At 40.2% G+C, this 20,110-nt stretch overlaps 1 protein-coding gene and 1 long non-coding RNA gene across 16 annotated transcripts in view; one reads left to right on the top strand and one right to left on the bottom strand.

Annotated features, from left to right (window-relative positions):
• The window catches only part of FN1 (fibronectin 1), a 64,643-nt gene extending 60,565 nt beyond the window's left edge, over positions 1-4,078 (bottom strand). For 9 of the 13 annotated variants that reach the window (XM_045520378.2, XM_074364038.1, XM_074364035.1 and 6 more), the window contains exons 1-4: positions 3,709-4,003; positions 2,627-2,755; positions 1,536-1,673; positions 49-180 (exon numbers count right to left, since the gene is read on the bottom strand). In XM_045520378.2, coding sequence (XP_045376334.2) covers positions 49-180; positions 1,536-1,673; positions 2,627-2,755; positions 3,709-3,856 — 547 coding nt within the window. In that variant the 5' untranslated portion in view covers positions 3,857-4,003. Of the gene's footprint in view, positions 1-48; positions 181-1,535; positions 1,674-2,626; positions 2,756-3,708 lie in introns of all 13 variants that reach the window. The other 4 variants (XM_074364039.1, XM_074364043.1, XM_074364044.1 and 1 more) reach the window with 1 other exon arrangement.
• A 471-nt stretch (positions 4,079-4,549) lies between these two features.
• Positions 4,550-14,648, top strand: LOC123618325 (uncharacterized). 3 transcript variants are annotated; one of them, XR_006726745.2, is made up of 4 exons: positions 4,550-8,195; positions 11,493-11,631; positions 12,003-12,151; positions 12,599-14,630. It is a non-coding gene; the product is annotated as an uncharacterized LOC123618325 (long non-coding RNA). The 3 variants fall into 3 exon arrangements; XR_012507092.1 differs by having other exon boundaries at positions 4,550-7,849; positions 8,071-11,631; positions 12,003-14,648; XR_012507091.1 differs by having other exon boundaries at positions 12,003-14,637.
• The last annotated feature ends 5,462 nt before the right edge of the window (positions 14,649-20,110 follow it).

Raw genomic sequence — 20,110 nt, 5'->3', positions numbered from 1 at the left:
CTGCATTGATTTGGGCTCAACCCGACATTTTGACTGTGCATCACACACCTATGGGCTTGCAGGTCCATTCTCCTTTCCCGTTCCCAAGACACACACACTCCAACATGTAACCACCAGTCTCGTGCGGTCTCCTCCATGTGTCACCGATCTTGTAGGACTGACCCCCTTCGTGGCAGCGGTCTGTTCAAGATCAAAAGTTAATGTTAGAGAGAGTGGGACCGAGAATATTTCTTAAAAAAGAAAACGTCTCATGTTCCAACCAGGATAGGCACTTGAGCTGGCCAAAGTAAGGACACAGGGAGCAGCTTTCCCATCACAGACAGAGGAAAAATTAACTGGTCTGGTCACTTTGGGTCATTCAATTAAATGTCTTGTTTAAGCACAATGGGAAAGCACAGAGAAAATTGAATGGCAAGGAAAGGAGTCATAAATCCTGGTTCCCCAGAGAGATCACAGGAAATTGGGTTCTAAAGCAGAAAAGAAAGGCTGGCAGGCAAGACCTCCATGCATACATAGCAGGTTGGGCCTGAGACTAAGTCAATTAAAGAGACATCGGGCCTAGTTTTCCAGCTTTCAGGAATGTGGAGACTGTATTTTACTCTAGGATAGAAATGTCATTTTGATGGGAGCAAAGAGATGTATACATCTAAGTGTGGAAATCTGGGCACTTCTCTAGGCTGTTAAACACAGTGGCCCAGGCAAGGGCTAAACTGTCCACTGGATGGTAAATGCTGTGGACCACTGACTCTTAAGATTTGCCAATAAAGTTGAATAAACTCTAACATTAAATAAGGGCAAAGCTGATTGGGCTTATTCCCAAGAGACTGATTTGTCTTTTGGACAGACCTTAAAATGACTTAAATGATATATGAAAAAAACTAAATGCTATGTTAATATAATCTATTGGTAACCCAATGACTCAGATTGGAAAGTTTGCCTTAGCTGAACTAGAGTTGCTGAGTCAATCCAGATCCCAAAGTACCTTGGAAACACTCTTAGGCTAATCATCCCATATTATCCCTGGCAAGAGAGAGATCTGCTTCCTGGGTATAAACAACTGGTCACAAAGAAACCAGACTGTTGCTGTGAGATCCAAGACATCTGTGCATTGCAAACAAGCAGAGCAGACCACACAGTGGCTAACTCGCTCTCCGTGGCCACCTTCCCAATCACTGCAGATCACCCCAGGATCAGTCTGGATTGAAGATGCCCAGATCATGCAAAATGGGCAACTCCTCCAAGCATGCCTTGCTTGGAATGGAACCCAAGAGATCCACTTGGTAACGCTATGTACACACACACACACACACACACACACAAATCCACACAGACTCAACACTGACACCACCTGTGCTCAGAACCACCTTCCAGAAGCACAGGAACCAGTTGGGTGTCCACATAAGAGTACCTGGTCACCTGGGACAAATCCCCAAGTTAGGAATATCCAGTCATAGATAACAGAAAGTGACAGTGATGGGAATGGAAAACTTCATATGGGGAGATTTTCCAGTCATTTGACGGAACGCTGTCCTTACTCGCAATGGTGCAGCTTATTCTCCCTCGCCCAGCCCCGATGCAGGTACAGTCCCAGATCATGGAGTCTTTAGGGCGCTCATAGGTGTCGCCAACCCGGTAGGTGTTCCCAGTGTACTTGTCAAAGCAAGTCTCTTCAGCTGAGGGGAGAAGGAAAGTCTGCGTGAGCCCCACATATGTAAAAGCTTTTCGATTCCACTGACCCCATCCAAAGGAAAACTCACTTTTCCATCCTACAAGCAGCAAAGGACAAACGGAAAGTTTTAAAAAAATTGAAGTGGGAGATGTAGATTTTACCCTAGGCTGTTATAAAGCCTCAGTTTTCAACATTTGACAAGTTCTCTGATTTTCTGGAAATATAATTTCCATTGGAAAGGATTCTCAGACCCTTAGGGAAAAGTCATATATAAAGTAAGACCTTAGGACTGGCTGGATTGTGAAGGAAGGGCTTCCTCTTCTCTCTGGTTCAGAAAGTCAAACCAAGGTCCACATAAAAAGCAAACAGTTTGAAGAGCCCCACCTCCCATCAGGCTCTGTCACTTGTTAGTCCTACTATTTCCATTTTAGCCTCAACAGTGCTTCTCAGTAGGAGTTGCCATAATTTACAAGAAACATATCAAGAATCATAAAGGAATGAGAACTTTGAAGTGGTTAGTGGTTTTATGTTGAACCGCAGCCAACAAATCACTTCACATTATAGCGCCCAAAGTGTTTTTTGCCCCATAATTTTATAGTTTAAGATTTGAAATTACTTTCTAATAAATTAAAATTTTATAAGCAATTCTTTTTTCCAGAGGAAGAAAGAACACACAACATCTTTCATTTTTTTCATCAAAAGCTTTGGGAAAGTAATATAAAAAGAAGACTCTAGGAACTACTTTGGGATATATTTGTTCTTTTGTTTTATAGGTTAAAAGAACATATGGAAAGCAAATCTAAGCAGTTATTAAACATTTTAAAAGAGGAAAAGATAGATAATTCAACTGGGAAAATGTGTATGTAATTTCACTACTAATGCTAGGTTTAGTTAACAGGCACTACTTCTCCATCTATTAGAAGATACCAGGTAGCAGACAGGCTCCCCCCAACTTACGTTCAGGCTTGCTCTCGCAGTTGAAGCCCCGGCTCCCTCCATAACAGGTACAAACCAAGGCACTGCCCAGGTAGGTGCGCTCCCATTGTTGGTTTATCTGATAGTGTTTCCCATTGTCGTAACAACCAGCTGTAAGTAATTGAAGGGGAAAGTTATTAAATTTGTATCCTTCCTTTTTCCAGATTATGGAATTTTCCTGTACAGTGAAATTGATGAACCTAAGTAACAAATGTAGCAAAAAGTTAATCATCAGAGCACCAGGAGAGTTAAAAGCAACTAGCTATCTAAAGAGTTAACCACAACTTGCACACGTAGATATTTAAGTATTCCTTTCCCCCCCCTTTTTACTTCGTTAAATGTTATACAATGATGTCATTTCCATCTGGCCGGGGGTCTTGCATCAAAGAAGTGGAAATATTTTGAAAAGCAGATAACTGGGAATTACATTTTAAAACATGCAAGGAATTTCAGTGCCCTTTTGGGGTAATAAGTCAAGAAGGGCACATTAAGCAGTTTCCTTTAGCCAAGGAAAAGGCAGGGTGTGTCTTTGGAAAACCTGGATGAGGAATTCTGATCTCTGTTCTTGGAGAAGCATCCTGAGGGCCCCCAGAGAAATCTGAACCAATTACATCTCATTCAAAGCAGGAACAGCATAGTTACTTAGCTACCCTCTCTGCACCCCCATTTTGAAAATACTTAACCAATTATTTAATAACAAAGAAAACAAGAGTAAGGACCACACTAATCCCAAATGGAAAATTTAAAGGCGTACATCATTATCTCTTTAAAGGCAAGTTTTGATGAATTCATAGGAGGACAACCTGAAGACCTGAACGAAGAGTTGGTAAGAGTACTGCGGGGGTTCGCAGAGCCCCTGTCCTCCAAGGCATTATCTCATCCTAGGCCCTCAGAACCAGCCTGCTCAAACCAAGAGTCTTTTGTGTCCACAGCCGATTTTTTCTCATTAAGGCGTGCACACACTCCACGCGCGCGCGCGCGCACACAAAACTTCAGCCACAACTTTAGTTGGCTTTACGGTCCCATCCCGCAACAGCCTGTTCCAGCCCGCGGTCTGTACTCACGCTTGCTTTGGCCGACAGTCAACGGGGACTGGGGCTGAATGATCTGCTGAGCCTGCCTCCTGCTCTTCGAGGCTCCGGCGGAGGGCACCGTGTTCCCCAAGGACAGAATGGCCAGAAGCAGCAGCCCGGGCCCCGGACCCCCGAGCATCTTGAGACGTTGCGGGGAGAGACGCTCTCACCAGGAGGCAACTTGCCACCAAGTTTGGTTCCCTTCGTAACCTGCGGGGGGAGTCCCTTCCAGTGCCTCCAGCGGGTTGACACCGCCAAGATAGTAAGGACTGGAGGATGGGGAAGGGAAAAGGTAGAGGGACAGAGGGGAAGGAGAGGACCAAAGACGTTGTGGCTGCAGGTCCCCTCTCCCCCGCTCGCGCCTAGGACTCCCTCTTGCAAAGCGCAGTCGGCGCGGGCGGCCGAGCTCCGAGAGCCGGGGTTTATATGGGACGGTCCCCTCCCGCCCCCCGCAAGGCCCCGGGTGCCGGGGAGGAGGGACCGTCCGGACTCCCCCCACCCTCCTCTCGCCGCCGCCGCCGCCGACCGCGCGCGGATTGGCCGGGGCTCCGGGTGACGTCAGGGGGACTGTGGGTTCGCCGCGAACAAAAGAGATGCTGATCGCCCGCCAGGATTGGGGCAAGAGAACTTTTTTTCGGTTTCCTTTGCGGTCGTCAAACTTTTTTGGGGGCAGAGGGGGAGGGATGGGAAGCGGCTGGAAAGGGATAGACTGGGAGGAAAGGGAGGGGCTGGAGTCGTGTGAAGCGAAGGGGTCCCTAGTCCCTCCTTCCCCCACCTCCCCCCCACCGCTTCCCCTTTCTAGTTTACTGTAGTAGGGGGAGGTTGAGGACATTGCATCACCTCTGGAAAAAAAAAAAATCTCTGCTCACTAGAGTGTATTTCAAGGGGAGGAAAAGCCGTAAAGTAGCCACCACCTTGCTGCTGTAGGAATGTAGACCTTGCCGTCCCAGGGCGGGGCTGGCGCGCCTCCTGTTCCCTTTCTTAGCTCTACTGTGTACTGACTGGGGACTCACTTTCTTTGCCTTTACAGCTTCCTGTTCAAAACTTCTCCCCTTCTAAACTCTGTACCTGCCCGGTTCTGAGACGTGCTAGCCGCGGGGCGAAAGGGAAAAGAAATCCTTTAATGAGCTTCTACTAAGTACCAGGAGCTCTGCGGGGCGCTTGGCGGATCTGGGGGAAATTCAGAGAAGGTTTTTTTGAAAAGACAGAGCAGCAGTTTACTTTTTTTTTTTTCAAGTATGCAAGAAAGTCTTCTTTTCCTGCGGATAGGATGCCTGTTACCACTGAAAACTGGAAAGTTGGGCCGATCATGGAAAGAGAAAGATCGTGGTGTCCTTGACCATGTTCACCGCGCCCCTTACACAGAGACCTCTGAGTCACTTAAAGCTGAGACAAGACCATTCCCAGTCTCGCCTTCCTGCAGTCCCTTCCTCGCTTTTTATTTGGAATTTTTGTTTGGTAGACATCGGTTTCATCACAGAATTCCCCTCCCCCAACGCCGCTGCCAATTTTTTTTTTTTCAAGTGTTACTTACTCCAAGAATGTAGAAAGTTCCCATTTGAAACTTCCTGGTCTTTCCCTGTAAAGGCAGAGAGTAGAAAGGGAATCTGAGAAGTCGCTAGCATTTAGCAACTCATCACATCAGCCCTTTTTTCAGACAAACACAGGTCACACTTGCTTTTTAAAGATCTTCCAAAGGAGTCCTCAGCTTTCTTCAGTTACTCCTGAGGGGCCCAAACTCAAAGCTTCGCCTCTTAGTTAGGTTAGTAAGTGCAGACCTCCCGTTTGCTTTGAGAACCTATGAAAGTTGCCAGCCAGATATGTTTCTTTCTGCAAGTACTTGTTTTCTTCAAAAGTTCCACCTTCAATAACTGCCATGGGGTAATTCGAACCCTGGTCTATAAAATGTCCAGCACATCAAAGACACAAAACTAACATTTGTTTTTATTAACACAGGGAATTAAAGGGGGGAAAACACAGCAAATATCAGTTTCTTACAAAGAGTGTAAAATAACTTCTTGAGGAATCTTTGTGACCAACTTTTCAAGTTGAAAGAGTGCCACGGACTTCCCCAAATTTAGAGTCCTGTCTGGGTCAGAGTTTTTTTGAATTTCTCATCATCAACTTGACAAAGCAGTTTTCTCTTTCAAATATAAAAGGGCCCCTTGTAAAATTCTTAGTAAATTTCTGGGAAGCTGGGTGTTCCTTCCAGAGGGAAGGATACCTGGAAATCAGGATGTAAGCAAGATAAACCTGAAGCTAATACTTTCTTAAAATACATAGATTCTAGGGGAAGGAAATAAGTGGTTAGAAAAGTATTTTGTCAACCAAAACCATGATAGTTGGATATATTTACTGTACTCAAAATACATTAGAATAATATACACATGACAGCTTGGAGGGAAAAAGCCCAAGCAGCTTACATTTCAGAAGAAACATGTTTTAATCCATTGAAATATAATTTGTTTAAGGATATGACATATTTCTAGTGTCTCATAAGCAAAAATGTAATAATATTTTGATTGAATTTTAGAGAAATGCTTACGAATTTACACTTTTAATTTTTCTTTTTAAACCTTGGTAGTGGAGACCTTTTCTTAGTTAAAATAACAAGGCTTGCTACAGTATTCTTTCATTATCAAAATCCCTTGTAATTGTGTAAGTCTGTTATCTCTAACTGGAGAGATAATTAAATCTCTCCACACTGACCCTATTCAAACTAGGCATGCCGCGGGTCCAAGATTCCCTTGCACTCCCTTAAGAATTCTGAAGATGATTTTGACAGGGTGGGTTCTTCAGCAAACAGTAGTTTTTTATTTATAGGCTAGATTCTTGGATTTCTTTTCCTCATCTTGATTTGCAGGGGGTATTGTGACAAAAGGGACAGAAAATAGATTGCTAGGTGCCTGGGGCTGGAGCTGGAACAAGAATTAACTGTAAATGGGCACAAGGAATCTGTCTGGGGTCTTAGAAATAAATGTTAAAATGGGATTGTGGTGGTGGCTGCACAGCTTGGTAAAGTTACTAAAAATCATCGAGTTGTACACTTAAAATGAGTGAATTTTATGGTATGGAATAAGGTTTTTTTTTTTTAATTGATTAAAGTGCAGTATTTCTTTATTCTTTTTTAACTTGTACCATCTTCTGATTTTGTTTCAGGCAAATGCACCCAAGTGGCTGCAGCACACACAAAGTGACCTCCTGTCTTCATTTTTCTAAGAGGGAGCTTGCCTTTAATATAGTAGTGGATTTTTTTTTCTTCTACATCAGTCACCCCTTAGGAAACCTGGTATTTGTGTGATGGCACGGATGTGGGAGAGAAGGAACAAATCTTCATTTAGGATTGTGCCTTGTTTCTTCTTGGACTTGCCATGGAGATAGGATTTTCTCAGAACTTAGGTCAATTTAAATTTTCAGTAACAAAAAGGAGCACATACATTTGTGTGTGGGGGGTTGTTATTTGAACGTCCTCTTGTTGGAGAAGGTTAATAAGGAGCATGAACAATTATGGAAATCCAAAGTGACTTGACTTCATCTGAGTTGAAGATTATGGTTAAGCAGAAAATGAATTTATCAGATCCAGTCATTTAGAGAGGACTGAAATTAAAACAACTTAAGGGATAAGTACTAAAAGGCAGTTTTTTTCCTAAGTGGAAAATGGCTTTTCTCTAAGAGTAATACACACATGACAGACAATACCCGTTGTAGGCAAATCCCTTGCCAGCTGGAAAAAAATCTTATCCCTGATAAGAAGTAACTTCTTGACCCCAAAGGTTACATTTAAATGAAGATGGGCTGTTTTACCAGAAAACCTTTGGCTTTTATCTGTTCTTAATCATTTTCGGTCCAGTTAGAGGTGAGGCCATTGATTAAGTGACCTGTGGAACTTTCTACCATAAGAGCCTGCAGTGTCTTTTACTATTTCGTGGTCTTCTATGGGTAGGTTGAATGGAGAGAAATTATGGTAGTTTGGTTTCTTGTCTTGATTTTTTTTTTTTTTTTTTTTTTTTTTTTTTTTTGGTGTGAAATCCTTCCCATCTTCCCTTGAAAACAGCCAGGCTTGAAGAGCTGCTACTCATTAAACACAGGTGCGAGAAGGAAAAATAAACTGCCCCATGGGCAGCCCTCACAGGTAAAATGTCTGGGCAGTTAGTCTAGAACTGACAGGGCCCGGCAACCAGGGGAAAAAAAATACTTGATAAAGACTTTAATTTATGCCTTGAAAACTAGCCAGTTTTCAGTTAATCAGCACTTTGTTTCTATTTGAAGTTCCTTTCTTATTTAATCAGCACTTTTAAAAGCCTTAATCTGTGCCCTTTGTTTTTTAACTGGAGTGTTCTTTTTTCTCATTAGAGTGATGGGACTCCCAAAAGGCTTTGCAAAGGAGTCTTATTCATCCATAAAGTGGAACGAACTACTGTGTAGCTGGAACGCTCTCCCAGAACCGTGTTGTAAAACAGTTTGGTTTTCCAAGATAGGTAGCAGTTTCTTGGAAAATTTTTATTTTTTGTGTGCCGTTGCTCCTTTTTCCAATTTTGCTTTATTTTATGTAGGTGGCTTTAAAAAGGCTGAAAACCTCTTTTGAAACTTGAAAGATTCTTAGTATTTAAATTTTTTTCTATCTTGTTTCCATTCACATATGTTCAGCATCTTACATGCAGTTAACTGTGAAGGTTGCATCAGTTGCTTAAAAACAACTGTAAACATTATCTCTTAAATAAACTTTTGTGCCGACAGAAGACTACTATGATGTAGGTGATCAAGAGACACTCCATCGATGAGTTAACAAAAAACTAAGGACATATTCAACTGAGCTATAACAAAATTATAACATGAAAGTATAATTATAACTATCCCTAAATTTATGCTGAAACATTTTCTTGATAAATTTGATATATTCTCTCATTAGTTATGAAAATTTTACTTTGTGATGGAAAGGACATTTAAAATCATTACTATGTTCAACATGAAAAACTAAGGCACGCTTAAGCACGTGAACAAGGTCATAAAGATTTCAGTACGTCTGAAATACATCTGACCAGCTAGATTTTATTAAGCACTTTCTCTGAGCCAGATCCAGTACTATGTACTTTATAGGCATTTTTTTCATTCAACCAACAAACACCCTCTAGGGTCAGTATGATCACGCTCTCACCCTTACAGATGGGGATACAAGGCTTAGAAAAATTACTAGAATGAAGTTTGCTGAATCAGCATCCTTGTAGAAATGGTATCACTTAATGATCTCCTTCTGGAATGCAGATATGGGCAAAGCAATTGGCTGAAGGATTTTGTGGATGATTTTTTTTCAACCCGAGACTAATTTATTCAGATGTCACACAGAACTCTGTGAAGTGATATGCTACCAGCTTTCATCCATTGTATCTTTTGCGAACCAATTTCCTTCAAACAGCCTGACCTGTTTTGCCATTCTGATTGCTACCTCTGACCCTCCACTAGACTGCAGGCTTGGTGGGGCAGAGTCTCTGTCTCGTTTACCCTGTATGCCCAGCACTGGGTATAGTGCACTGCTGCATGAATGCTTGGCACATATGAATGAGAGGAAAAAAAGGGCAGATGACCAACACTGTCGAATCCACAGTTAGTGATGATTTGTCCAGCCAGTCACATTAAGTGCTCCACTTATGTTATTTTAGTTTCTCCTCAAAGCAACTGCCAGAAACAGATATTCATAACCCCATTTTATCCTCTGAAGCTCAGACAGTTTAAAGATGGTCCTTAAGCTTCTGCAAGGAAAGAGAGACAAAGTTGAAACTGAAAGTCTTCTGGCCAAAAAATTTATGTTCTTCACTAAGACATACAAGGCCTCCCCCAAAGATTTTTTGCCCCATTTAAGTTATAAGAAATTTGGAAAAAACTCTGGTGGTTCCTTTCTTTGTTCTCAAGATCTTGGGGCTCTGTCCTCTGCTGCCTCACCCTGCATCCCAGGCTGACCCCTTGGACGGGAGGCAGAGCCCTCTGCTTGCTGTGGGCAGGAGGACAAAAGTCACAGTGTTTCTTCGGAAGGCTGGTTTCAGAGCCACCTCTGGTGACAGCTGCCTCTCTCTAGAATGAGCATTCTCTGTGGGAGCAATATTGCCCCCAAGAGGGAGAAAATGGGTTCTCGGTGGGTGGTGGGGAGTGGAGAGTAAAAAGAAACACAACAACAACCACTCAGCCCTACCTGATAAAAGCTATTCCTTAGTGGTTAATTGATCTCATCAGGTAGAATTGAAGTTAGATGTAATTTTTCTTGGCAGTGGGAATAATAACTAAAAAGAAATGGGGAGGAACCCTATTCTGGGTTACACAGCTCTTGCCAGACTGTTCCCTGAGGCTCCAGCTCTCCCTGGCTCCCTCCCGTAATTGCCTTAGAAGCAATAAATCTGCCTACCTTGCTGGTCCCTGGGAGCCTCAGCATCCTGCTTTACCCCTTGGCTGGGCCAACACCCCTTTAACAGTGCCTTCACCAGACTTTTTCAGTGGAAATCATTTGAATTTCATTTCCTGCTGAAACTCTGATAGTCCAGATCCTAACAGTCTCGAACCATGACACAAACAGTTTGCATAAGTTGTGGTTTAGGTCGAAACTGTAGCAAAATAGATTTGTGTTGCATGAATTATGTTTCAGACTTGGCAACTAATATGACTCCATAATTTCTTCTTGGAGTATTTCCCTTGTCTTGAAGGGCTCTTGTATGCATGTGCTCTCTCTCTCTGCTAAACTTGTGCCCCTTGAATTCTGTATCTTTTCTACAGTAAATTGCTCTGATGGTAGGAGCAATGACCTAGTGATCATAAAATGATGAAAAAAAGAAACCAGGATTTTATTGATAAGTATATAGTATTTGTCCATACTTCTTAACTCCCTTGGAAATGATTTGGCTTGTCTACCAGAGTAATTTGATTCATGCAAAGAAGTTGGGATCAGGAGCTCTACCATGTCAGGAACAGAAATTAATCTTTAAAAGTCCCTCAGAATCTGTGAATGTCATATATGTAAAAGCTAAAGAATTTACACATTTTTACATGTATAAAAATGCGAGTTTTGTTTTTTAATTCGTTTTAGATACTGAAATATTAGATGAGAGCTTATAAAGTAAAGGAAAACTTACTCAAGATTATTTTGAAGCAAAATAATGCAAAAATTTATAGACCCAAGTCACAAACCCATTTCTGTTTAGAAGAGCAACACAAAGTAAAAACCATCTGGAATTATCATTAGAATGTTAAGTTCTGATATTTTTTAACCTCTCTGAAGTGTGTAGCTTGTCTTTTTTCCCCCAATGGTGTCTTTTGAAGTGCAAAATTTTCTATTTAGATGAAGTATAGTTCATCCATTTTTTTCCTACTTCATTTGTTTTGAGTCTCTCAAAGATCACTATCCCTTATTGCCTGATGTCCAGTGTCTTGAAAAACCATGGTTTTATATATTTTTTTCTGGAGGTTTCTCCCTCCCTCTCTTTCTCTCTCTTTCTCTTTGCCTCTGGCTGTTTCAAGTGAGATAGTGTTGGTTCCCTCTTACTCAATCTTAGCTGGAAGTAGGAATTCCTTTCCATTTTCAGAGATTTTAAATATCTACATTCTTATATCCGTTTTAGACAATCCGTTTTGTGTCTCTGTTATTTTGTTCCCAATAAAAGTGTTACTTTTGACAGCTTTTTATTACATAAAATTTTGACTACTGTTTTAGTATTTCCTTTTAACTGATAAGACATTATGTTCTTTTCGACCAGTCTGTGCTTTGAGAACAAATTTTATTTCTCCTGGAACAGGATGTCAAAGAATGAAGTTGGAGGAAAGTTTAAGCTGGAATCCATGTGGAGAAAAGACAGCACGGGAAACAAACGCTAAAATGCTATAACCACAGCTTCTCTGGGTGTTGAATTAAACGGTTATCAAGCTAATTGGCAGGTAATTACGGGATCTATTATCATTTTATGTAATTAGGATGTAAACAAGGTGATACACGTGTTCTGTGTGAGGCAGTTGCTGCCGCCGCCGGTTGTCTCTGTGTGCAGTGAGAAAACCAACAGGAAGATGACGGTTATTAGCGACAATAGTAATAATTATAGGCCTCTGATTGTTTTGGCCCAATGGGAAATTTTTCTTCTCTACTTTTTGATTACATTTATACTCTTTTCCACAGAGACTGGCATATTATTATAGCCTATTGAAAGAAATGTAGATTGAGTCTTTTCTCCCCAATAGCACTATATACTCTTGGATGGTTGGCACTGAATTTATCCCTAGTGGGAAGATGTTTTTATTTCTATTCTTTGAAGTTCTTTAAGGAATATGATGGAGACTGCTGGTTGCCCACCCAGATCCGGTCTGTTCTTCCCCAGATGGTCCCACTGTGCACAACTAGACCACACTTTCCAGTCCCTCCTTGCAGCTGCATCATAGTGGAAATAGTTCTCACTAGTGCAAGGTGAGAAGTGTTATGTCCCTACTCTGGGTCTGGGACTTCATTCATTCAGCATGCCTGCTCCAGATTCTTTTATTCCTTCCTACCAGCTGAAATGCAGACATGGAAAACAACCCAGCTTTTACCAAGAAAATGATGAAAACAACTTAGAAAAAGCCTAGGTCCTGAATCATAATGAAGGGCAGACCTTCTCCACTCACCTGGGCCTTTGACACTGGGACTGTTTGTTGCATGAGAAAGAAATACACTCCTTTATTCTTTAAGCCTCTGAGCTATTGGTCATCTTTGTGACAGCAGCCTAGCTTCCACGTTAACCCACATATGGGCCTGTCACTGCCTTCCTTAGATGCCCAGTTGTTGAGCTACCCTTCTCCTGGTGACTGCATGGGTTTCGTTTACCAGCTTTGACCTGCTGTTTGCAATTCTGCTTCATTTTTTCTTCTTTCCCAGGCTCTCCGTATACACTTGCAGCAAAATTTTAGCTTCTTTGCTAAACTCTCCTGATATTTATCATTTATTTAGAAATAACAAATTCAAGTTATCCATCAGTTATTTTGAACTTCTACTAAGAGCTCTGTTATGGGTGGGATTGGGTCTCCTGAAATTCAGATGTCAAAGACCTAACCCCCAGGACCTCAGAATGTGACCTTATTTGAAGACAGAACTTGACAGAGGCAACCAAGTTCAGACAAAACCATTAGGGTGGGCCCTAATCCACTATGACTGGTGTCTTTGTGAAAAGGGGAAGTTTATGACAGACATGCACAGAGAGGATGCCATGTGGAAATACATAAAGGCAGAGATCAGGGTGTTGTTTCTATAATCAAGGAATTCCAACGATGGCCGTCAACCTACCAGAAGCCAGAGGAGAGGCATGGAACAGATTCTTCCCTCACAGCCGTCGGAAAGAACCAACCCTGCTGACACTTTGATCTCCGATTTCTACCCTCCAGAACTGGAGATGCTACTGATCTGTTGGTTAAGCCACCTGGTTAGTTGTGCTTCGTTACTGCAGCCCTAGAGCGACTACCCAAACCCCACAAGCCGTCTTTGGCAAACAGGAATTATTTCAGCAACCTGAGAAGGAGAGAAAAAGGCTTGTTCCTAGACCCCAGATAGTAGAACCTGTGCTGACCAGAAAGACATCTGGGCAACGAGGAGATTGTACACTGTAGGTCAGAAATCAGGAGGCGGGTTGGTGATTATTTCCAGAATGTACTAATGATCTAGTATACATCTATAAAAATGTCCAAAATTATACCTCATCTAGATTACATTATATAAAGTTACATGGACATCAAAAACAAAATGTGCCTGCCTTTCAATGTAGCAATTCTAAATTCCTCTATTTTTTAACATACCTCTAAAGAAGAAATTGGCAAACCTAGGGGCCAAATCTAGCCTACCTGTTGTTTGGGGGCAGCCTGTGAGCTAAGAACGGTTTTTAGATTTTCTCAAATGGTTGAAAAAAGTCAAAAGTATAATATTTTAAGATGAGAGAAAATTATATGAAATTTAACTTTCAGTGTTGATAAATGAAGTTATATGTCAATACCAACATGCTTATTTTTTTGACATATAGTCTACAGCTGCTTCCACACTCCAATGGCAGATATGTGTGACAGACCATATGGATCCCCAAACTGAAAATATTTACTGTTTGTCCCTTGAGGGAAAATTTTGCTGATCCCCTGGTGTAGAACATTTGAGTGCAGTATCCCTTCCAAATTATTATCATATTTCCCCAGTCTTTTATAGTTGTCTTGCCCAAATCTAATTCAAAAGCACTATTTTATGTGTCTCAACTTTATCACATCTCTCCAAAGTAATTCAAATTAGTTTTCATAGAAAGTGCTTTCTTTTCATACTTCTATTTCAAAGGTTACAAAGGCATTTTACTAAATCATGTAATTATATAAACAGATACAACTAGAATAAGCAGTTTGGTGCCAACAACTGACCCCTGGTAAATGTATAACTCAAAATGTGACAATGAATATATGTATGTTCATGTATCACTGAAAAATTGTGCTCTACATTGGAATTTGACACAGCATTGTAAAATGACTATAACTCAATAAAAAAATTTTTTAAAAACCATATAACTCAAATAATAGGAGCAGAAGAGCACTGGCATGTTGGGAGGGACAGTGGTCTTTGAGCATCACTGCTGTTTTATGGAGAGTTCGGGTTGATGTGGTGAGTGGGTTGAGTGGAAGTTGTTTAAGTTTGATTTTTCTCTCCCCAACTAAAGAATAACCACCCCCCACCCCCAAGGGCAGAGATCATCTTTACCTTTCTTTTGTATCCTTCTTCCAAGTGTGGAAGCACATAACAGATGCTCAATTAGTACCTGTTGGGGGATGAGATGATGAAGCTTCCACGAGCCACAGGTGACAAATCCAGGGGAAGTCTTAGAAGATGACCAGAAATGGCATGTGAAATAATTTGATGTAACTTTTCAAGCAGATTTGTCTATAGTGAAGCCACTGTTGGTTCTACATTTGCAGATTCTCTTTGCAAAGAAATGTATGCATCTGTTTAACACTTATCTTCACTATTAACTGTGTTAGTATTACTATTCTTTACTTTGACATTTAAGTTTTAACATTTCCTTTTGGAGGAATTAAAAAAAAAAAAAAAGCAGGACCTCAAAGGAGCTTTAACTCATTTTTGCAATGTGAGTTCATGTAGTGTTTTAAAGAAACTTCAAAAATGGCTTTGAATGAATTTCAGTAATGAAATGCCTTCTGAGACAATGGTTAAGAGCATGCCGCTTGGAAATTAAAATTCTACTTGTGGGAATTGTCTCTTTGGAAATATATATTGATGTAGAATGTAGTTTGATAGAATGAGTATGTTGGCAGAATTTTCTCAGTGACCAGACAAAGACCTATAATTAAATAATAACTAGAAAGATAAGAACAAAATAGCTGCAATCTTGAGTACAGTTTGACATTTACGGCAATAGATAGAAATTATAGGGAGTAGATTTTATTTCAGCATGAAGATGAACTTCCTAATAGTAAGAGCTGTCCCAGACCAACATGGGCTGCTGTAATCAAGCAAAACTGATACAATCACTTGGTTATGGGAAGTGTAGGAGATTCATTTATGCTTGTTTTGTACTGGGTTGTATTGAATTCAACTTCCAAGTTCTCTTTCAATGCTGAAATTCTATAAGAGGTACTGAAACATACAGTGATATAAACCCTTTCAAAGTTTTTTTTTTCTTTTATATAGTTAATAAAATATATTACTAAAACTATCCAGCATGCCTCTGCTTGTAATAATAGAAAAGAATCAGAAACATTTACAGTAAGGAAGAAGGGAACCATTTGAAATAATTTTTTTTTTTTATAAATTAATGTGTTGAGAACCATATCTACATTCTAAAGAGATTTTTAAAAGATCTTTGTGTGGATGAAGGTTCTTATTCTGTTAGTGTTCCTTTGCTAGTTCTCAAAATATTACTCCTTAAGCAATGACGTAAATGATCCTGGTAAAATTTCTTGGTTGATTCTAAAACTTATAAGAGGAAACTCAGGAATAAAAGCTGCCCAGACAGTATTAATTTGGAAGCATGGTCCTAAGGACCTGAGGATTTAGAAGCATGGATTCTAGTGAATTGGCCATGATTTATAAATTAACCACAGCTTTTTTTTTTTTAAACTGGTTGGATGGAACAATATTGAGTTACAGTCTTTGAGGCAACAACGGTTGGGACACACGATTAATTTCTTTATTCCATCTTAGAGTGAGACTTCCCTGGAAACATATTTCCTGATTTGATAATGAATGCCACACCCTCAGTGACAACTAGGAGGAGCTGTTGAGTCTTCACTCTGTCTCAACACCCTCTCCACGGAATCACAACATTGCATCTACTTAATTCACATTTGTGTCTTTTGGGCCACATATATAAATGGTAATGAAAAATACATGTTTTATAAAGAAAACATGATTGCTGGATTCTTCATGCCAATGAAGATTCCCTGTCCACTTTTGTCATCAAATGTTTTCTTGAGCCATTTCGATAGCTTATTGAATTCTCAACTCAATCATCAGCTCTTGGAGTCCTGTTTCTGGGCATGGAAACTTCTGCACTCCTCAATTGCTCTTTTACTTTGAAGAAAAAAAGGTTAAAAGTTTCAACCTATGGTCTAAACTGTTAAACATCTTTACTCCCCACTGGTCATGCCAAAACAAAATCCCCCATATCACTCTGAATAACTAAATAACATATTCTTTGCATTTCAAAGGGCCGTCACTGTAAATCTGAACATTACATTGTTCATTTATTAAGAGAGTATTATGTAAAAAAAAAAAATCTGGGAAATAAAGATAGGCTTTCTGACCTCAAACACTTTAAGATCACATTTGAGAACAGACACGAGGCATAATATGACTCATAGTTGGTAACAGAAACAATTAGGACCAACGTGATTAGAGGTAGGAGACATTTTCTCTGTTGCAGGACTCATGATCAACATATATACATATTCTGATGTGTGTATTTTGGAGAGTAAAGAACAAGGGAGTGAGTATAGTCTGTGAACATTTATTTTTGTTGTCTTCCTAAGACGTCAAGGCTGTAAGAACCTACCAACCAAATAACACTAGATGGAACACAGCCAAATAACATTAGGCTGAACCAAATGAACTCATTATTTGTATAGATCAAAAACATTGAATATTGTCGATTTCATGTGGAGCAACCAATAAAAACAATTTGCATTAGTTTTCAATCACTGTGTCACAAATTACCACAAATTTAGGAACTTAAAATAACATTTATTATCTCACAGTTCCGTAGATAAGAAGTCTGGGAAGGCTGGACTGAATTCTCTGATTACTGGCTCAAAATCAGGATAGGGTGGGAATCTTCTCTGGAAGTTCTGGAGAAGAAACTGCTTCCAAGCTCAGCTAGATTGTTGGCAGAGTTCAGTTCCTTGTGGTTGTGGCCAGATGTTCTCAGGAACTAGAAGCTGCTTCCCAGTCCTTGGATATGGCCCCTCCATCTTCAAGCCAGCAATGGTGTGTTGAATCCTTGTGCTTCAAATCTCTCTGACTTCTTTTTCCACCATCCCAAGAAAGCTCTCTTTTAGGGATTCATGTGATTGATTAGTCCTGCCCAGATAATCTTTTTGATTAACTCCAAGTCGATGGATCAATAACCTTAATTACATCTGCAAAATCTCTCTTGTCATTTGAACATAACTGATCAGGTCTTGATAGCTCATCATATGAGAATGGGATACTTGGGGGGCTGTTTTAGAATTTTGTCTACTACATATGTTAAACATGACCCCAAATGTCTTGGTTGTAAAATCCTCAATTGTCTAATTGTGTTATCTGTGACCTGGGATATTTCTCCAGATACAAGATGTCCATGAAAGGATGGTGTGTATTTGCAAAAGTGACAAACCTGAAAGGATTTTTTTTTGCATTAAATGTAGTTAGTGTTCTCCTAATACATTTCAGTTTTAACCTTAGTTCCATTCTAAATTATAAAATAACACTCACTCACTATTTCATGAGTTAGTATTAAAAATTGTTGGGAAATGTTGTGATGAAAATAAAATTAATCTCATTTTACAAGATATATGTGTATCAAATCATTACATTGTACACCTTAAACTTGCACAATGCTATACGTCCATTTATACCTCAATAAGGCTGAAAATAAATAAAACAAGTCTAATGAGAATCTGAGAATAAGTTCCAGAGAACCCATCCTATATTTTTATCTGGTACTACTTTAAAAAAAATAACCAAGAATTAAAAGCTTTGGTATATTTGTAAAACTAAAGAAATTACAAAAGACCTCTGCTTTTCAAATCTGACAGATTCATGTATTGCCCCTGCTAATAGAGACTGTGATATTTAGCAAGTTTCTACTTTCTGGTCTACTTGATAGATTAAAAACACTTTAAGTGTCATGCCTGCCCCACTAGTTGTGGGGGCTGGCCTGTGGGGAGAAGAAAATACAGACATTTCTGTGAGCACCTATTACTGCAGCGTAATAATCGTGAAAACAATGACAACCATTTGTTGAGTGCCTACTATGTGTCAGGCACTACTGATGATGAGTGCTACAGACTAAAAATTCTGTGACAGGTTGTACAGGTAAATGGCTAAAGGTGTGGGCTTGAGAACCAAACAGTCTGGGTTCAGAGCCATGATTGATCACTAATTAAATGACATTGGACACAGTTTTTAGCCTTTCTGTTCTGCAAAACAAGCATCATCTTCAATAACCTACCTTGTTGAGCAAATGAAATCAGATCATCTGTGAAAGACATTTAGCACAGCGCCTTGCACGAAGTGACTGCTCAGTGAGTAATACTCATTACTATTACTATTATCATTGGATAAAGGAGGATAGAAGGAAAAAGGGAGTGGAAAGAGACTGATTTAGGCAGAGTGATTCAAGGTTTATAAAAGAGATGAGGCTTGACTTGGATTGAGTTAAACTGAATTTTTATAATTGGTAGAGGGGGAAATCCATTCATTCTCAATTATTTCAAATTTCCTAAAAAAAGTTTTTATTTCGTAGGAGTGAGAAACTGATTATATTTGGACTGTGAACAGGACTAGAGACAATCCACACATTCTACCAGGTCTGTGTAATTTCATTTTCTTCAAAGATAAGTAAGCAAGTGTCTAGTCCATTCAGGTATAACAAAATACCACAGCCTGGATGACTTATAAACTAAAGAATTTACTTCTCACAGTTCTGGAGGCTGGAAGCCTAAGATCAGGCTGTCAGCGTGGCTGGATTCTGGTGAAAGGCCCCTTCTGGAATGCAGACTGCTGTCTTCTTCTGGTGTCCTTACATGGTGGAAGGGGCGAAGGATAAGGCTATTGGGTCTCTTTCATAAAGGCATTAATGACCTAATCATCCCCCAAAGGCCCCACCTCCTAATACCATCCCACTGGATGTTAGGATTTCAACATATGAATTTTCGCAGGACACAAACATTCAGACCATAGCAACAAGCAAACAAACCAACAAGGCACACCAGGCCAATAGGCTAGCATCCTACTCTGGAGAAGCAGGCTTGTTCCTGATATACGAGGCTCACCCCAGGAACTTGGTAAACTGAGTCTGAATATTCAGCTTGACTAGGGAGGAAACCTGTGTGTGCTTTTTCACCATCACTTGACTGGCCCAAATGCCTTAGTCATTCCCTTCCAACATAAACCAAGCCAAGATGAGCAATAAGTGATTAAGGCGCAACCTCCAGTCACAAGAATGGAAAAACATCATAGTTTCTGAGATCACAAAGAGCCTGGATTTATAGCCACCCACTCAGTCCATTCTGCTAACAACTTTCCATTTATATATTTCCTAGCCAAGAACTGACTAATCCAAGACTGACCGTAGATGGCCAATCCACAGATCAATTAGCCAGCAGCCAATTAACCAATCAATGATCACATCTTTTTCTAATAGATGACGCTGTAATGAGAGAAAGCACCTCGATTTTCCTCTGAAGAACCATTCCTCCTTCACTTTCAGTCCATGATCTTCAGGCCTGGCTGACCTCTAGGGCAGGATTTTGACTTGGGTCTGGGTAATCAGAGCATGGGAATGCTCTGGCCTCTGCTATTGGTTCATAGACTCACAATCCAAACTAGGCCAATGAAAATCCTCCCTAAGAATTTTTATAGAATTAACTAATAATTGTGCTTCCTTTTGGGATTGCTAAAGTGGTAAAATATAGGTGTGAAGCCAACTGGTGGGTGACTTCCTCTAAAGGAGAAGAGGCTGTCTGGGAATGGAAACAATCCAAAGAAAATGAACTCGGAAATGAATAGACTCAGGCTTGAAGATGTCATTTGAGCACCTATATCCAGCCATGCAGTAAACATCATACCCCTTGGACTTCTAAGTTAATAAGCCCATAAATTATTTATATTTTGTTTAAGCACATTTAAATTTTCATGTCTCACTAT

Source organism: Camelus bactrianus, chromosome 5 (genome assembly GCF_048773025.1).
Source record: "Camelus bactrianus isolate YW-2024 breed Bactrian camel chromosome 5, ASM4877302v1, whole genome shotgun sequence".
Classification (NCBI taxonomy): Eukaryota; Metazoa; Chordata; class Mammalia; order Artiodactyla; family Camelidae; genus Camelus; species Camelus bactrianus.
This window is presented reverse-complemented; position numbering and strand designations above follow the sequence as displayed.